Source organism: Penaeus monodon, chromosome 5 (assembly GCF_015228065.2).
Source record: "Penaeus monodon isolate SGIC_2016 chromosome 5, NSTDA_Pmon_1, whole genome shotgun sequence".
Taxonomy (NCBI): Eukaryota; Metazoa; Arthropoda; class Malacostraca; order Decapoda; family Penaeidae; genus Penaeus; species Penaeus monodon.
In genome coordinates, this window is record NC_051390.1 from 51,932,101 (window position 1) to 51,949,470 (window position 17,370).

The window sequence follows — 17,370 nt, forward strand, 5'->3', positions numbered from 1 at the left end:
AGGGAGGGGAGGGGAGAGAGAGAAAGAGGAGAGGAAAGAGAGATGGAGAAAGGAAAGAAGTAAGTGAAGAGAATTAAAGATAGAAAAACCGAAAGCAAAACGAACAACCCAAAAGCAGCAGACGAAGGAAAAACGAGAGGATCGCCTGACAGTCTATTCTATCTAAAAATAATCAGACGCAGTTCATCCTAAACCGCCTAACACCCCCCTGCACTCCACTCTCTCTCCCCACCTCCCCACCTCGTATCCTTCCTCTTATCACCCCACTCCCCCCCCCAAAAAAAAAAAAAAAAAAAAAACGATAAAAATGATATAATAAGAAACATCATCTCATCGTTTTTGAGAGCCTTGTAAACATCCATCTCTCGTGATCAATCCTCTTGTCTCTCTGCTCCACCCCCACCCCCTTCCCCAACCCCCCCAAGGCCAAAGTAACTGACTTACACTACTCCCCCCCACACACACACATCCTGATACCCGGGCTTCCAATCCGAGCCTTATCAGCGCCGCGTTATCAGTGTCTTATCGGACTCACCTGTTCCCGGCCGGCTACGTCGCCTCGCAGCTGCCGTCCCCAGCGCTCATCCCGAGGGTCACACCACTCTTCCCCTTACTCACTCTCACTCTCTCTCTCTCTCTCTCTCTCTCTCTCTCTCTCTCTCTCTCTCTCTCTCTCTCTCTCTCTCTCTCTCTCTCTCTCTCTTTCTTACTCCCTCTTTCCTTATCTTTAATCTTTATTCTCCCATTCCTTATTCATCTCCCTCTGCCTCTGTCTACGTGTCCCCTCTCCCCGCTATCCGTCTCTCTCTCTCCCATTCCTTTTCCGCCCCGTCTCCCACCCCCATTTCTACCCACCGCCACCATCTCCCCCCCTCCCCTTCCCCTCCTACTACCCAGGGCAACCGCAAAACCCTCCTTTCCCCCCTCCCCCCCCTCCCTCCCTCCAGGCAGGCAGCAAGGCTCTGCCCTCGTTACCTAGGACTCGATACCCTGGGGGCGGGAGGAGGAGGCGAGCCCGCACACGCACAATCCATCACATTCTCGCACACTCAAACACACACACAAACAAACTTAGTCCTGGCCATAAACCAATACTCACCCCCACCACGAACAAATACAAACAAACAAACAAACAAACGCATAAACAACCTAACTGAACACACAGGACACCCAGTAACTCAATCATTTCCTTCCAACACCATTTCACACTTACTTTCTCACACTCAAACACACTACAGACGCTTATAAAAACACACAGCCCAGTGCACGAACCACGTCGACGCAGGGCGCTGGCAACACTTACAAGGAGCGTGGTAGGGCGCGCAGCACGTGGTGCGTTGGCGACGCTGCAGACGACGACCCTGACGATGGCGGGGGGAAACGTGCACACGTGATGCTTCCTGACGAGGCGCAGGAGGAGGGGGAAGGGAGGAGGAGGAGGAGGAAGAGGAGGGCGAGAAGGCACTGGATCTGGCAGGGGCAGCGGGTGCAGGGCCGGGGAGCAGAGACAGGAGCAGCAGTAGGAAGAGTAGGGACCGGCACGTCACTCCAGGTCTCACACACACTACACACTACTCTCTCTCTCTCTTCCTCACTCCCCCGCCGCTCGCTCGCTCGCTCGCTCACGCAGCCCGCACTCGCTCTCGCTCTCTCCTTGTGCCCCTCCTCCATCTCTCTCTCCCATCCTTATGCCTCTCTCTCTCTCTCTCTCTCTCTCTCTCTCTCTCTCTCTCTCTCTCTCTCTCTCTCTCTCTCTCTCTCTCTCTCTCTCTCTCTCTCATCTTTATGTCCCTCCTCCCTCTTTTCTATCCTTATGGCCCTCCCCTTTCTTTTTCATCTTTATTACTCTCCTCCCTCTCTCTTCTCTCTTGTGCCCTTCGTCCCCCTCTCTCCTATCCTCATGTCCCTCCCTCTCTCTTCTATCCTATGCCCCTCCTCCCACTCTCTCCCCCTCGCCTATCCTTATGTCCCACCTCCCCTTCTCTTATCCATACGACCTTCTCTATGCTCTTCGCATCCTATCTCCATATCCTCTTGTTCTTCATTCCAATTTACCAAAAGAGGAATCCTAGTCACGAACAAACATGTGCATCGGTATTTCAAATCCCTCCCTCCTCCCTTTCCCTCCCTTCTCCTTGCCCCTCCCTCTTCCTCCCTTCTTGCCTCTCCCTCCCTCCCTCCCTTCTTGCCTCTCTCTCTCTCTCTCTCTCTCTCTCTCTCTCTCTCCTCTCTCTCTCTCTCTCTCTCTCTCTCTCTCTCCCTTTTGCCTCTCTCTCTCTCTCTCTCTCTCCCTTCTTGCCTCTCTCTCTCTCTCTCTCTCTCCCTTCTTGCCCCTCTCTCTCTCTCTCCCCCTCCATTCTTGCCCCTCTCTCTTCCTCCCTTCTTGTTTCTCTCTCTTCCTCCCTTCTACTTCTCCCTCTGCCTCCCTGCCTTCTCCCTGCCCCTCCCTCCCTCCCTTCTCCCTACCCCTCCCGCTCCACCTCCACCTTCCAAGACACATATCCTTATATTCACGCGCACGCACGCACGTACAGACACACGGCCGGAGAATGCATGAGAGCTTGACGCTTGACACCTGACACCCGACACCGTATGACACACACACGACCGCAGGTAGTGCCAGCCCGGCAGTCCCCGCGCTCTGTCATAACCAGGACATTTTTCCCCCTCGCATTTTCACTCGCTGTCCGTCAATACATTTCTTTTTTACACATTCCCTTCCATTTCCATCTATGTATTTCATTCCGATCTCATCTATTTCATTATTACTTGTCACGAACCTGGTGGGGCTTTATTGCGGGTCGTAAATATCCACTCGCACCGGAAGGACACACTCGACCGTAGTGTGTGGTTTCCCAGTCGCCTTGGGGGGAGAGGAGAGGGGGAGAGGAGAGGGGGAGAGAGAGAGGGGGAGAGGAGAGGGGAGAGGAGAGGGGGAGAGGAGAGGGGGAGAGGAGAGGGGGAGAGGAGAGGGGGAGAGGAGAGGGGGAGAGGAGAGGGGGAGAGGAGAGGGGGAGAGGAGAGGGAGAAAGGAGGGGGGTTGAGGATAGGGGAGGGGGCCAGAGAGGGGAGAAAACGGGGGGAAAGGGGATGAGGGGGGGGGACTCTGCGACCAGTATCAGGTGTCACTTCAAGCAAATGCATTCGTAAACATGGCTACAAAGATAAAGACAAAGACAAAAACAGACACAGAGACAGACGGAGAGAAACACAGACAGACAGACAGACAGACAGACACACACACACACACACATTATAATAAAAGAATAAGTAAAAATAAACAAATAAATAAATAAATAAATAAAATAAAACAGAAAACCCATAAATCCCACACAAGCAGCACACAACAAAGACAGACAGGTAGACAGAAAGATGGACAGCAGCGGGGGAGGTGGCAGGTGGTGGCAGTTGGCAAAATTCCAACACCTGTGGAGGGTGCGGGGGAGGGGAGGGGGACCGGATATCCTGGAGGGCGGAGTGTGTCCATAGAGGAGAGGAGAGGAGAGGAGAGGAGAGGAGAGGAGAGGAAGAGGAGAGGAGAGGTGAGGAGAGGAGAGGAGAGGAGAGGATAAGAGACGTGAGGAGAGGAGAGGAGAGGAGAGGAGAGGTTTAAGAGACGGAGGAGAGGAGAGGAGAGGTGAGGAGAGGAGAGGAGGAGGAGAGGAGAGGAGAGGAGAGAAGAGGTGAGGAAAGGAGAGGAAGGGAAGGGGAGGGGAGGAGAGGAAGGGGAAGAGTTGAGAGGAGAATAGAGGAGAGGAGTGGAGAGGAGAGGAGAAGGGGAAGAGAGGAGAGGAGAGGAAGGGGGACAAAGGAAAGGAAAGGAGAATAGAGGAGAAGAGACGAGAGGAAAGAACATGTGAGGAGAGGAGTCGAGATAGAGAGAGAGAAGAGGAGGGGGAGAGAGGTAGGGAGGGAGATAGAGAAGGAAGAAGGGGAGGAGGAACTGGGAGTAGAGGAGAGCAAATAAGGAGGAAGGGCGAAATAGGGGGAGTAAGATGGGGGAAGATTGGAGGGAGGGAGGGAGGGAGGGAGGGGGGACCAAAGTGGAAGATAAAAGCAGAATAGGGGGAAGGGAGGGGTGGGGAGGGGAGAGAAAGCCTGTGGATAATGAAAATAAATTCAGATAAAAAAAGAGAGATAGGAGAGAAAAGAGAAAGAGAGGGAAGGGAGAGGAACCAAGAGACGAATAAAAAAAAATAAATAAATAAATAAAAGGCCTCTTCGTAGGGCCGCACCTCTCCAATGAAGTAATTACAGCCCCGCTAACGACGCAGTAACGGGCGCTAATTACCCGCATCACGCCCGTTAATTGGCCTCGCCCAGAGCCACGCGCCCTCGAACCCACATACCCAAATATCCACCTCCCCCCCCCCTTCTTGAACGATGCCCACGACGATAAGGGAGCGGGGCGGGATAAATACGGAAGGAGGGGGAGGGGGGGGCGTAAGGACAGGGAGGGAGACTGGGAGAACAGATGCAGGAGTGAAAGGTGGAGAGGGGGGAGGGAGCGAGGGGGGAGAACAGGGTAGGGAGAGAAAGGTGAAGAAGGAGGGAGGGAGAAAGGTTGGGATAACAGCGAGAGGGAAAGAAAGATGAACAGGGCGGATGGAAGAGAGGGACAAAAAAGGGAGGGAGGGAGGGAGGGAAAGAGAGAGAGAGAGAGAGAGAGAGAGAGAGAGAGAGAGAGAGAGAGAGAGAGAGAGAGAGAGAATATATCGTAGGGGAATGACAGACTGGGAACAGAAATGGTGATAGTAGCAAGAACAAAAAACGACCACACGAAATCAATAACATCAACAATAGTAAACACATGAATGAATCGCACAGTTAATCAATCGATCAATAAATAATAACAAAACAATGCTGTTGCTCCGGCAGCTGATACGAAAATTACTATTAAAATATCCAAAATATAAATAACAACAATAAAATACGAATAATAATTACTAATAATATCGTGATGAAGATAATAAAAAGTAAAAATAACGTATCATTGCCCTCCATTACTATCACTATCACTGTTTTCATCACCACCACCACCATCATTTACAATCATCAAATTCCAACAACATTGCGAATACATTTAGCAGTAATATATTTACAACTTAAGAGGGAAAGGGACCTCAAGCCAAACATTCCTACGCATGGTTTACCGAGACAATATCACAAAAAAGAGGAGAGGGGAAGGAAAGGGAGAGAAGGAGGAGGGAGTGGAGGTGTGGGCGAGAAGGGGAAGAGAACGGAGGTGGCAGAGCATGGGCTGGGGAAGTGAGGGTGGAAGAGAAGGGGGGAGGGGAGGGGAGGGGAGGGGAAGTGAGGGTGAAAGAGAAGGGGAGGGGAGGAGAGGGGAGGGGAGGGGAGGGGAGGGGAGAGGAGAGGAGAGGGGAATATGAGGAGTAGGAGGAGGTGGAAGATTCTCGGCCTGGTTCCAATACATTGCATTACAAAGGAGAAATGAGAAATTAAAGAGGGGGAAAGGCAGGAAAAAGAAGATAAAAGTAAGAGAGAAAGTGGCGAGACTGAAACCGAAGAGGAGGAAGGAGAAACGCTAAGAAATACGAGAGTTGTTCCACTTGAGAAATGAACTGAATAAGTGTGTTGTACGAGGAGGGGGGAGAGGAGGAAGAGGAGGAGGAGGAAGAGGAAGAGGAAAAAGAGGAGGAGAAGGAGGCGGAGGACGGGGAGGAGGAGTAGGAGGCGTAGGAGGAGGAGGGGGAAGAGGAGGAGGAGGAGGAGGAGGAGGAGGAGGAGGAGGAGGAGGAGGAGGAGGAGGAGGAGGAGGAGGAGGAGGAGGAAGAGGAGGAGGCACACCAGTAGAAGGATGGGGAAGTTAAGACGCGGCTGAAAAAAGAGTAGGACAAAGAAGAGCAGAAGACGAGAATGGGAGGAGAAGAGGCCGAGTAACAACAGGAGGAGGAAAAACACTGACGAAGACGCATACGCACATAGACTCAACGCTCTGTCGTATTTCAGAAAGGCCCCCCACCCCATTCCCACCCCCATTCCCCACCCTGGCTCATGCTGTATCACACCCGCAAAAACAACAGGGAGTGGGGGGGGGGGGGATCAACCTTCCACAACTTGAGGAGCAAAGAAGGGGCAAAGCTCGTCGGAACGCCCGTACTTACGCGAATCACGGACAGGTGGATGCTCCTAGTATTCCGCACTCACCTGGAAGAAAGAGAGAAAACGGTTATTTATAATCTTAAACATGGGGGACTGTGTTATTGTTATTCACGTGATGTTTTACTTCTTAGCCTGCCTTTGTCTGCCTCTGTCTCTCCCTCCGTGACCTCCCCACCCCTCACCACCTTTCATTGTCAATCAATCAATCAATCAGTCTATCGCCCTTTCCCTCTCCCTCTCCCTTTCACTCCTGTTCTCTCCCTCATGACAAACATGACAAACGACCGAACGAATATTATTAACTACATGGAAAAGGAGCCGGGGAGAAGCGAGGGGAAGGGGGGAGGAAAGGAAGGGGAGCAAAAGGAGGGAGGGGAAGGGGCGGAGGAGGAAGGGAAGGGGCGGAGGAGGAAGGGAAGGGGCGAAGGAGGAAGAGAAGGGGGAGTTAAGAGGGAGGGGTAGGGGGAAGGGAAAGGGGTATGGGAGGAGGGCGAGTCTCTGTTTGACCCCGTGAAAATGTGACCATGAGGCAATATTTGGCACCAACATTTCATATCTCCTTCTTTTCTCTTTATGTTAGTTTCCTTCTCTTTCTCTTCCTGCTTCTTCCTCTTCTGTTCATCGTATTCCTCTCTTTCTCTCGTTCCCCTTCTGATTCCTTCCCTCCCTCCCTCCCTTCCTCCACCACCCCCTCCCGTCCTCCCTCCCTCTCATCTTTCCCCTCTCCATCCCTTCCTTTCTACTAACCCAGCCACCCCACCACCTCTCCCCCTACTCACCCACACCCTTTCCTCTCTCTCTCTCTCTCTCTCTTTCTCTTTCTTTCTCTCTCTCTTTCTTTCTCTGTCTTTTTCTCTCTCTCTCTTTCTCCCTCCACACCCTTCCCTCCCTCTACACCCTTTCCTCCCTCCACACCCTTCCCCCCCTCACTCCCTTTCCTCCCTCCACACCCTTCCCTCCCTCCACACTCTTTCCTTCCCTCCTCCCTCCCTCCCTCCCTCTCTTACCCACCCACATACTCCGCTTCCCCCTTCCCCCTTCCCCCTCCCTCCCGACCCCTCGTAAAACCCATCACGAATTCCATCTCGCTACAGTTAGTGCCTCCCTCCTTCGCCCGCATGACGAACGAACGAGCGTGCATGGCGGCGGCCGACTGCCCAAGCACCGTGCCCTCTGCGACTCTATTGCCTTGTTACATTTTTAGCCGTTCACCTGTCAGGGGCAATCGAGGTCGGGAGCGAGACGGTCAGTGACCTTTCCGGGATTGGGAGGGAGGGGGAGGGAGGGGGAGGGAGGGGAGAGGAGTGAGAAGGGGGGAACGAGAGGGAAAGAGGGAGGAAGGGAGGGAGAGGGAGAGGGAGAGGGAGAGGGAGAGAGATAGAGATAGATAGATAGAGAGAGAGAGAGAGAGAGAGAATTAGTTTAATGAATGCCTACTACAGTTATAACACAGTTCCTCGTATTCAAGTCACAATCACCGCTTATCAGATATACACTCAACGCTAGCTTAAAATAAGAGACAGAGACCCGAGATAAGAACAGTCGATGAAACCGCCGACAAAGCCATCTAATCGGCTTGCTAATCAATTTGTTCAATCTTTTCTCTCCTCCCCCCCCCCCCACTACATCAAAGCCACAGCCAATATCCAATGAAAAACTATAAAAAAGTCTATCCTTCGACACGTGAAAAATATATTTACACCCAGAGTGTGAAAAAAAAAATATATATATATAACCCGAAAAGATAATGAAGTCTATCCTCCGGCGCGTGAATAAAATCTAACCCCAAAGAAAACGGAGAAAGGTAACGTAACGTCCCTGTAATTTTACGAAGGATCCGCCGTTACACTAAGGTCGGTTTGGCTGGTGAGAGAGAGAGAGAGAGAGAAAAAAAAGATTTCACAACGCATGGCACCTTTGCACACTCACTCAGCTCACTCGCACGCATAAAAAATATTGGCATTATTTTAATTGCGTCAAAATGGTTGTTTCCTCACCCAAATAATTATATAAAACTGCGTAGAAAAAAAAAGTCCAAATAGCCCATTCGGTTTTCACTTTCCTTTCCGTTTTTTTTATCTTCGCTGAGAGCCATTTAAAGGCATTAATCTTGCAATTCGTGGCGTGCATTCGATGGAAATGTCCACTTGAACGTATTCGTGTGTATATGTGTGCTACATGCATGCACACGCACATGCGTAAACCCATACATAAACAACAATACTCAATCACCGTCATGCGTTAAACAATGAAATCATACAGAGAACGCGCGACGTTTCGAGACAAACTCAACTGTTACACAATACACACACACAACGCACATACATACATACATACATACATACATACATACATACATACAAACATACACACACACACACTACATTCGATTCGATTCTCCCCTTCCCCTCTCACCTCACCCCCTCCCCTTGCCCCTACCACGCGCGCACATGCCAAAGAGCTCACACGTACATAGTGACACGAGGCTAAACACGCCCTTCCATATATATACAGGTTGTAACGCACGGCCACAGAAATAGATTCCGCGATACCACCCTCATCGGACACACAGACATAGATAGATCGAAGATGGAGAGGGTGAGGGAGGGAGGGTTTGGAAAGGTAGGTAGGCAGGTAGGTAGGGGGGGAGTGGAGGAGGAGGAGGAGGAGGAGGAGGAGGAGGAGGAGGAGGAGGAGGAGGAGGAGGAGGAGAAGAAGAAGAAGAAGAAGAAGAAGAAGAAGAAGAAGAAGAAGAAGAAGAAGAAGAAGAAGAAGGAGGAGGAGGAGAAGGAGAAGGAGAAGGAGAAGGAGAAGGAGAAGGAGAAGGAGAAGGAGAAGGAGAAGGAGAAGGAGAAGGAGGATGAGGAGGAGGAGGAGGAGGAGGTGCTGCTGGTGATGTGGTGGTGGCGTGGTGCTTGTGTGGTGATCGGAGAAGAGAAGATGACGAAATGAAAGATGAGGAGGAGAAAGAGGGGACAGAGCAGAAGGAGAAGGAGGAGGAGGAGAAAGAAGAGGCCGATGGAAGAGTAAAGGAGTACAGACCAGGAGAAGAAACAGGAAGCAAGAGAAAAATAAAGAGGATCAGAACAACAAACAAAACAAGACTGGAGGAAAAAATAAACATTGGCCAATCACTGCATATCTTCACTCCCTCCATCACTTCTCTCATTCACACACTATCGCGTATACAGGAAGCCATTGCTATACAGTGCTTGGTTATGCCTAGACGGGCAAGGTTAAAACAGCGTCTGTCCATGGACCCAGACCCGCGGCTGGAGTCACGTGAACACGAAGCATCCCGCGAAGCTGACCTCTCCAGGGTCAGGTTAAGTCAAAACAGTTCAACTCCAGCCCCGTGTCGCCGCTGCCTCCTCTGCCTGCCTACAGGGCGGGCACCGCACCAGCGCCGATCAGGTCAAGTGTTTTTTTTTTTTCCAGAAGTCGTTTTTCCCTCTCCCTTTCTCTCTCTCTCTCTCTCTCTCTCTCTCCTCTCTCTCTCTCTCTCTCTCTCTCTCTCTCTCTCTCTCTCTCTCTCTCTCTTTCAGGAAAGACAGGGGGAAAAAGGAAGGAGGGAGAGAGAGAGGAAAGGAGACAAAAGACACAGACAGACAGAGAGGAGACAAGAGAGCGAGGGAGACAGAGAGCCCATGAGTCACCCCCATCTCGCCCCAAGGGAATGAAACACGCGAAGACCAGCACGCAATCTTTTCCTAACTCTTGCAAGATTAGTTCCAGATTTAATTTTTTTTTCTTTCTTTCCTTTTTCGTGCTCAACAAGTTAACAAGCTGAAGTCAGACCTAGAGCCTTGACCTTGTGGCCAATCACTATCACGTCTTCAGAGGTCACGTCACAGCACTTACATACAACCACGTCACGATACATACATAAAACCACGTCATAATGCTTACATTCAACCACGTCACGATAGATACATACCTTCAACCACGTCACGATAGATACATACATTCAACCACGTCGCGATAGATACATACCTACAACCACGTCATGATAGATACATACCTACAACCACGTCACGATAGATACATAAATTCAACCACGTCATGATAGATACATACATTCAACCACGTCACGATAGATACATACCTACAACCACGTCCACGATACATACATTCAACCACGTCACGATAGATACATACCTACAACCACGTCACGATACATACATTCAACCACGTCACGATAGATACATACATTCAACCACGTCACGATAGATACATACCTACAACCACGTCATGATAGATACATACCTACAACCACGTCACGATAGATACATACCTTCAACCACGTCGCGATAGATACATACCTACAACCACGTCACGATAGATACATACCTACAACCACGTCACGATAGATACATACATTCAACCACGTCACGATAGACACATACAATCAACCACGCCACAGTGCATGCATGCATAGATGCAGCTACAATCACGTCACAATACATACATACATACACACATGTAGCTATGCTCACGTCACAATACACACTGCTACAACCATTCTTTTCATGTAATGGTTGCTTACATAGAAGGGATGATAGCGAGAGGAAATGAAGGGATGAAGAAAGAAAGGGAGAAAGAGAGAAAAAAATAATAAAAATAAACGTAAATAAAAATGGATCCATAAATATAAAAAAAAAACAAATAAATATATAACACAACAAACAAATAAATAAAATAAAATCTATGAAACAAAAAATAGTAAAAAAATATATATAAATAAAATCTACATTAATCGAAATAAACAAAACAAACACGAATACAAACAAACCAATTAAAACATCAAATAACCCAACAGGCCAGCAAATTAATTGGAAAGAAACAAAAACCAATAAAATCCGAGACCCGCAAACACCAAATACCGATTATCTCGAAACAACGACGCGCCGCTCGGCCCTCGACACACAACACCCACAATCGCGAGAGCGCGGCCAGCGAGGGACCAGTCCCGACCTCGACCTCGGCGGCGGGAACGGCGGGGGCGGCGGCGGGGGCGTCCCGCGAGGCAACAGGTCTTCCGCCGACGAGGCCTGGCATCGGTTATCAATAGGCGCGGCAGAGGAGATTCCGAGACACAACAATACACCCGGTGCCCTCGCCAGCGCACGTCGGGCGAGGAGTCAGTGGTGGGGGAGGGGCGGAGGAAAGGGAGAGGGGAGGGGCAGGGAAAGGGGGAGGGGAGGGGCAGGGAAAGGGGGAGGGGAGGGGCAGGGAAAGGGGGAGGGGAGGGGCAGGGAAAGGGGGAGGGGAGGGGCAGAGAAAGGAGGGAGTAAAATTGGAGGGGAGGGGAGGAAGACACAAGGAGAGGGAAAGGGGGAGGGGGAGAGGTACAAGAGAGGGATGGAACTAGGGGAGAACTAGAAGAGAGGGAAGAGGGGGGGAGGAGAGAGAACAGAGAAGACGGAAAGGGCTAGGAGAGGAGAGGAGAGGAGAGGAGAGGAGAGGAGAGGAGAGGAGGGGAGGGAAGAGGGGAAGGGGGTATCCTTCACTCACTTTACTGCGCCCTGACTCTTGCGGAATGCTTTTACTTTGGTTTGCTTTTTCAGGAATGCTGGTCTAAGAATAACTTCTCTTGTAGAGAGATAATGTGCCCGCCCCGTAAGAGGAAGAGAGAGAGAGAGAAAAAGAGAAAGAGAGAAAAAGAGAAAGAGAGAATGAGAAAGAGAAAGGGATAGGAAAAGGAAAAGAGGGAGGGGGAGAGAGAGAGAGAGAGAGAGAGAGAGAGAGAGAGAGAGAGAGAGAGAGAGAGAGAGAGAGAGAGAGAGAGAGAGAGAGAGAGAGAGAGAGAGAGAGAGAGAGAGAGAGAGAGAATAAACAGGCGTATAAAACCATCCACTAATAAAAGCTCAGAAAGAAAACCTGGGACTCTCGCCGTCCCATTAACATCAGCGTCGCACTCAATTATAAACCTCATTCTCTTCCTCCTCCCCTACCTCCCCTACCCGCTTCTCTCTCTCTCTCTCTCTCTCTCTCTCTCTCTCTCTCTCTCTCTCTCTCTCTCTCTCTCTCTCTCTCTCTCTCTCTCTCTCTCTCTTTCGTTCTTTTTTTCTCCTTGTTTTTGCCCTCGCTCGCTCTCTTTATCTCTCTCCCCTCTCTTTTTCCCTCACTCCCTCTATTCCTGTCTGTGTTTGTCTCCCCCCCCCCTCCCTCTCTTCCTCTCTCCCTATATTCCTCGTACAAAAACTCGTAACCGAGTGTGAGAAAGCGTAGGCCACCTAATCTAATACACGATAAAAAAGAAGCTGACACATAAGAACGAAAAGCAGGCAAAACAAATGGAAAAAAAACGTAAAGATTCCTTCCTTCTGTGCAAATTCAATGACTTCACCTTTCTTCCTCTTCTTCTCATGACTTCAAATTCATCACCCATTATCACACACTACAGAAAAAGGAAAAGAAATGCGAAAAGAAAAACGAAATGAAAGAAAAACAATACCCACACAGCGTCCCATTAAGTCACATGAGGAGAGAAGTAACAACAGCACTATCTTCAGAGAGGCGAGGGGTCTCCATGGAGAAGACGGGGGAAGAGAGGAAAAGAGAGGAAAGAGGGAGAGGGAGGTAGGATAGAGGGGGGAGAGGAGTAGGAGTAGGAGTAGGAGTAGGAGTAGGAGTAGGAGTAGGAGTAGGAATAGGAGTGGGCGTGGGAGACGAGTGGGAGTGGGCGTGGGAGTGTAAGAGTCGGACTGGATGGGAAGGGATTGGGAGTAGGAGGGGGGGGCATTGGGATGGGGTGGGGAGGGGATAAGAGAGCAGTGGGAAGGAAAGGAGACGAGAGGAGAGGAGAGGAGAGGAGAGGAGGGGAGAGGAAGAGAGAGAGGAGAGAGAGAGAGAGAGAGAGGAGAGAGAGAGAGGAGAGAAGAGAGGAGAGAGAGAGAGAGAGAGAGAGGAGAGGGGGAGCGAGGGAGGGGAGAGGAGGGAGGGAGGGTAGGGGTAGGGGGAGAGGGAGGAGGGGGGAGGGGGGAGAGGGGGCGGAGGGAGAGGGGGGAGGGGGGGGGAGGGCAGAGGGAGGGGGAGGGGGGGGGGGAAAGGGAGGGGAGGGGAAAGGGAAGGGAGAGGGGAAAGGGAGGGGAGAGGGAGGGAGTGAGAGATAGAGAGAGAAAGAGAGAGAAAGAGAGAAAGAAAGAGAAAGAGAGAGAGAGAAAGAGAGAAAGAGAAAGAGAAAGAGAGAGAGGAACCAAGAAAAAGAGCAAGCGAGAGAAAGAGACCGACTCGTGACCCTGTGTATATAGCCCTTTCATCTAATTTAACTCCTGGGCGGTCCCGCTCGACGTCATCACATACCAGCCCAAGCCTCACCACAATGAATCATCACCACCGCGGCCACTGCTATCATCATCAATGTCATCGTCATCATCATCATCATCTTCGCGTCATTACCGTTATAATTTCTATTATTGAAGGTTACCATCATCTTTTGGAATTTTTGTTTTTCATTAGTTTTATTTAAAAAATCTTTTAATTTACATCATCCTCATTATCCGTCATCATCAATTTATAAGCACAATTATTAATTTATCATCATCATCTCTTCATTTATATCATCATCTATCATCATCCCATCCCAAACATCATATCATTTAGACTATTTTTACAACAGTTTTGTTTTTTTTTTTTTCCCCTCCTTTTTTTTTTTCTCTCTTCCTTCCCCCCCGCCCCACCCGGGAAAAAGGGGAGGAGAGAGAGAGGGGAGAGAGAGAGAAGAGAGAGAGGAGAGAGGAGGGAAGAGGGGAGGAGAGAGAGGGGGAAAAGAAGGGGGAAGGGAAAAGAGAGAGAGAAAGAGGGGGAGAGAGAAGAGAGAGGAAGAAAAGGGGGGAGAGAGGGAGGAGGGAGAGGAGAGGAGGGAGGGAGGGAAGAAAAGGGGGGAGGGAAAAGGAGGAGGGAGGAGAGAGAGAGGAGAGAGAGAGAGGGGAGAGGAGGAAAAAGAGATGAGAGGGGAGAGAAAAGAGAGGAGAGAGGAGAGAGAGAGAAAAAAAAGAAAAAAGAGAGGAGAAAAAAAGGGAGAAAGAGAGAGAGAGAGGAGAGAGAGAGGAGAGAGGGAGAGGAGAAAAAGAAGAAAAAGAGAGAGGAAAAGAAAAAAAAAGAAAAAAAAGAAAAGGAAGAGGGAGGGAAAAAAAAAAAGGGAAAGAGGGGAAGGGGGAAAAAAACCCCGGGGGGCGAGGGGTTTTAAGAGGATGAAGGGGAAAAAAATGAAAAAGAAAAGGGGAACCCCCCCCAAAAAAAATTTCCCCCCCCTTTCCCCCTTAAAGAAAAAATTTTAAAAAAAGGGGGGGCCCTTCACCCCCCCCCCCCCCCCCCTTCCCTTTTTCCCCCCCCCCCTTTCCCCAAAACCCGCAACCTTTCCCAAATTTCCCAAACCCGCCCACATTTTCCCCACCCCCTGGCCCCCCCACCCCCCGGGGGTCTTCCTTCCGGGGCCTCCCCCCCCCCCTCTCCCTTTCCCTTTTCCCCCTCCCCTTCCTTTTTTCCAAAAGGGCCCCCATTTTTTCCCCCCCCCCTCCCCCCCCCTTCCCCCCCCCCTTTCTTTCTTCCCTCTCCCCCTCCCCCCCTCCCTTTTCCCCTTTTAAACCCTAACACCTTCCATTTCTCCCCCCCCCCCCCCCCCCTCCCCCTCCTCTCCTTTCCCCTTCTCCCCCTTTTCCTCCTTTCATTTACCTCCCTTTCCACTTCTCTTAATCCTTCTCACTTTTCTTTTCTCTTTTTCTCCCCCTTTCCTTCCTTCTTTTTTTTTCTTCTTTTCTTTTTTTTTCCCCCTTTTCCCTTTTTTTTTTCTTTTCTTTTTTTTCTTTTTTCTCCCCCCTTTTTTTCTTCTCTCCTTTCCTTTTTTTCCCCTTCTCTTCTTTTCTTTTCTCTCTCTCCTCTTTCTTTTCTCTCTTTTCTCCTTTCTCCCTCTCTTCTCTCTTTTCCCTCCTCTCTTTCTCTCTCTTTTTTCTTTCCCCTTTTTCCCCCTTCCCTCTCCTCTCCCTCCCTCCCCCCCTTTTCTTCCCTCCCCCCCCCCCTTTCCCCCCCCCCCCCCCCCCCCTTTTCCCTTCTTCCCCCCCCTCCCCCTCCTCTTTTTTTTTTTTTTCCCCCTTCCCCCCCCCCCCCCCCTCTCTCTCTCTCTCTCTCTCTCACTTTATCCCCACCTTTCCCAATCCCTCTCCATCTCCCTCCCACTCCCCCCTTTTCCTCCACTCCCACCAGAACAGGTACTCCCCCCCCCCCCCCCTCCCCCCCCCCCCCCCACACAAACGACTATCAGAACCCAACGTGGCAACCATCGCGCTCTACCATAGTGCCAGAGGAACGTTACCAGGGAGGGAGAGGAGGAGGAGGGGGAAAGGGAGAGAAAAGAGAGAAAAAAAAGAGATGAGAGGATAAGGGAGGGGAGGAAAGGATGGGAGAGGGGAGGGTAGGGAAGAGGAGGAAAGGGAGAGGAGAAGAGAGCGTGAGAGAGAGAGAGAAGAGAGAGAGAGAGAGAGAGAGAGGAGAGAGAGGAGAGAGAAGAGAGAGAGAGAGAGAGAGAGAGAGAGAGACAGAGAGAGCAGGAGGAGGAGAGAGAGAGAGGAGACAGGAGAGAGAGTGAGAAGAGAGAGAGAGAGAGACCAGAGAGAGAGAGAGACAGGAGAGGGAGAGAGACAGAGAGAGAGAGAGACAGTGGAGAGAGAGACAGAGAGAGAGAGACAGGAGGGAGAGACAGAGAGGAGAGGAGAGAGAGAGAGAGAGGGGAGAGAAAGGAGAGAGAAGAGAGAGAGGAGAGAGAGAGAGGAGAGAGAGAGAGGAGAGAGAGAGAGAGAGGGAATAATAAAAGGAAGGAGGAAGAGAGGGAACAAGATAGTACCGGACAGGAGAGAGGAGAAGAGAGGAGGAAAAGGGAAGGGATAAGGATGGAACTGCAGTGAGACGCTCGCGTGATCCTGGAATGCAATGAGTGCCACGTCGACCACCTCAGGTTGAGGAGGAAGGGGAACGGAGAGGAAGGCGAAAGAGAAGGGACGGGGAATACAGGGCAAAGTAAGAAGAGAAGAGGAGGAGGCGATGAATAAGAAGGCAAAAGTGATCACCACTATCCTCATCGTCATCATCAACGTCCCCTTCACCAACACCGTCGCCGCTGTCGTCACCATAGTTTCTCCCTGGCCTGGCACCTGGCACAGGCAGTGGTCCTCCTCCCACGCAAGGCGTAATAATATTTTCCGCGGCGCGAGAGAGGCAAAGAGAGCAGGCGAGCGAGCGACCGGCGATGAGTCGACGCGGGCTGAGGAGGCCAATCCCGAGACGCCGATTGACTTCAGTGGCGCCGACGAAGGGCTCGCCCGAAAACAAACAGAATTTTTCTTTGTTTTTTTTTTCCTTTCTAATTTCGGTGGGCAGGGGTAGGGTAGGATGTGGTGGGGTAGGATGGGGTGGGACAGGACGGGGGAGTGGGAGGAGCCGTAAAGAACTGGCAATCTGTTAAATCTTTGTCGGCGGTAAGAGGCTGTGACTCTGAAGCACAGTCAAGAGGTGGGGGAGGGGGGGGGTGGAGAGAAAGGCCGAAAAGGGGGAGAAGTGGAAGTGGAGAAGGCGGAGGCATAATGGAGGAGGAGAAGAAAAGAAAATGGGGAAGGAACAAATAAACAAAACAAAGTAACAACGTGATGCGACGAAAGACTGGGCATCCGAACAAGCCGACGACAGCGGAAAGGTGAATAAAACGATTACCCCCTCCCCCCAAGCTCGACGGGAGGCTCTGGTCGGTACCATCCCCTGGGCCTACCTTGGAGCGAGGTGGCACCACCTCCCGGGACCTGGCACTCACTCGCTGTCAGAGCCGATCCGCGACTGTCGCCGCTTGCTCTCGGCTCGCCGCTGCCGGAGGCGCGGTGCTCGCTCAGGTCGGCGTGAGCGCGCTGGGACGTCACCTGGGAGACGCACTCACACGAGGACGCACACATAGAGACGTACACACGTCCACAAAGGCGCTCACTATGCCACAGCAGGAGCAGCGAGGGAGTGACGCAACTTTTCTCTCCCGAGGAGTCACCGCGCTCGGCGGCGGCACAACACACGCCTCTCGGGCCGTTGGATACAGGGCGCCCGAGTGCGGTTACAGGACACGTTACAGCACAGGAGCGTCCCGCGGGAGAGGCGACACGGCACGAGACCTCGCAGGAGCAGCGTCACGGGAGCGGCAGAGGCGCACTGGGCGGCGGCGTCGGGCGGACGGTCCTCCCACCGCCGCTGGCCCCGCCCATTCAGCCA

At 51.3% G+C, this 17,370-nt stretch overlaps 1 protein-coding gene across 2 annotated transcripts in view; it reads right to left on the reverse strand.

Annotated features, from left to right (window-relative positions):
* LOC119573284 (heterogeneous nuclear ribonucleoprotein K-like) overlaps positions 1-17,078 on the reverse strand; it is a 101,834-nt gene extending 84,756 nt beyond the window's left edge. Inside the window, exon 1 of one of the 2 annotated variants that reach the window (XM_037920445.1) lies at positions 16,886-17,078. In XM_037920445.1, the coding sequence (XP_037776373.1) occupies positions 16,886-17,063 (178 nt within the window). In that variant the 5' untranslated portion in view covers positions 17,064-17,078. Of the gene's footprint in view, positions 1-1,303; positions 1,677-16,885 lie in introns of those variants that run through there. The other variant, XM_037920444.1, reaches the window with a different exon arrangement.
* Between the last annotated feature and the right edge of the window lie 292 nt (positions 17,079-17,370).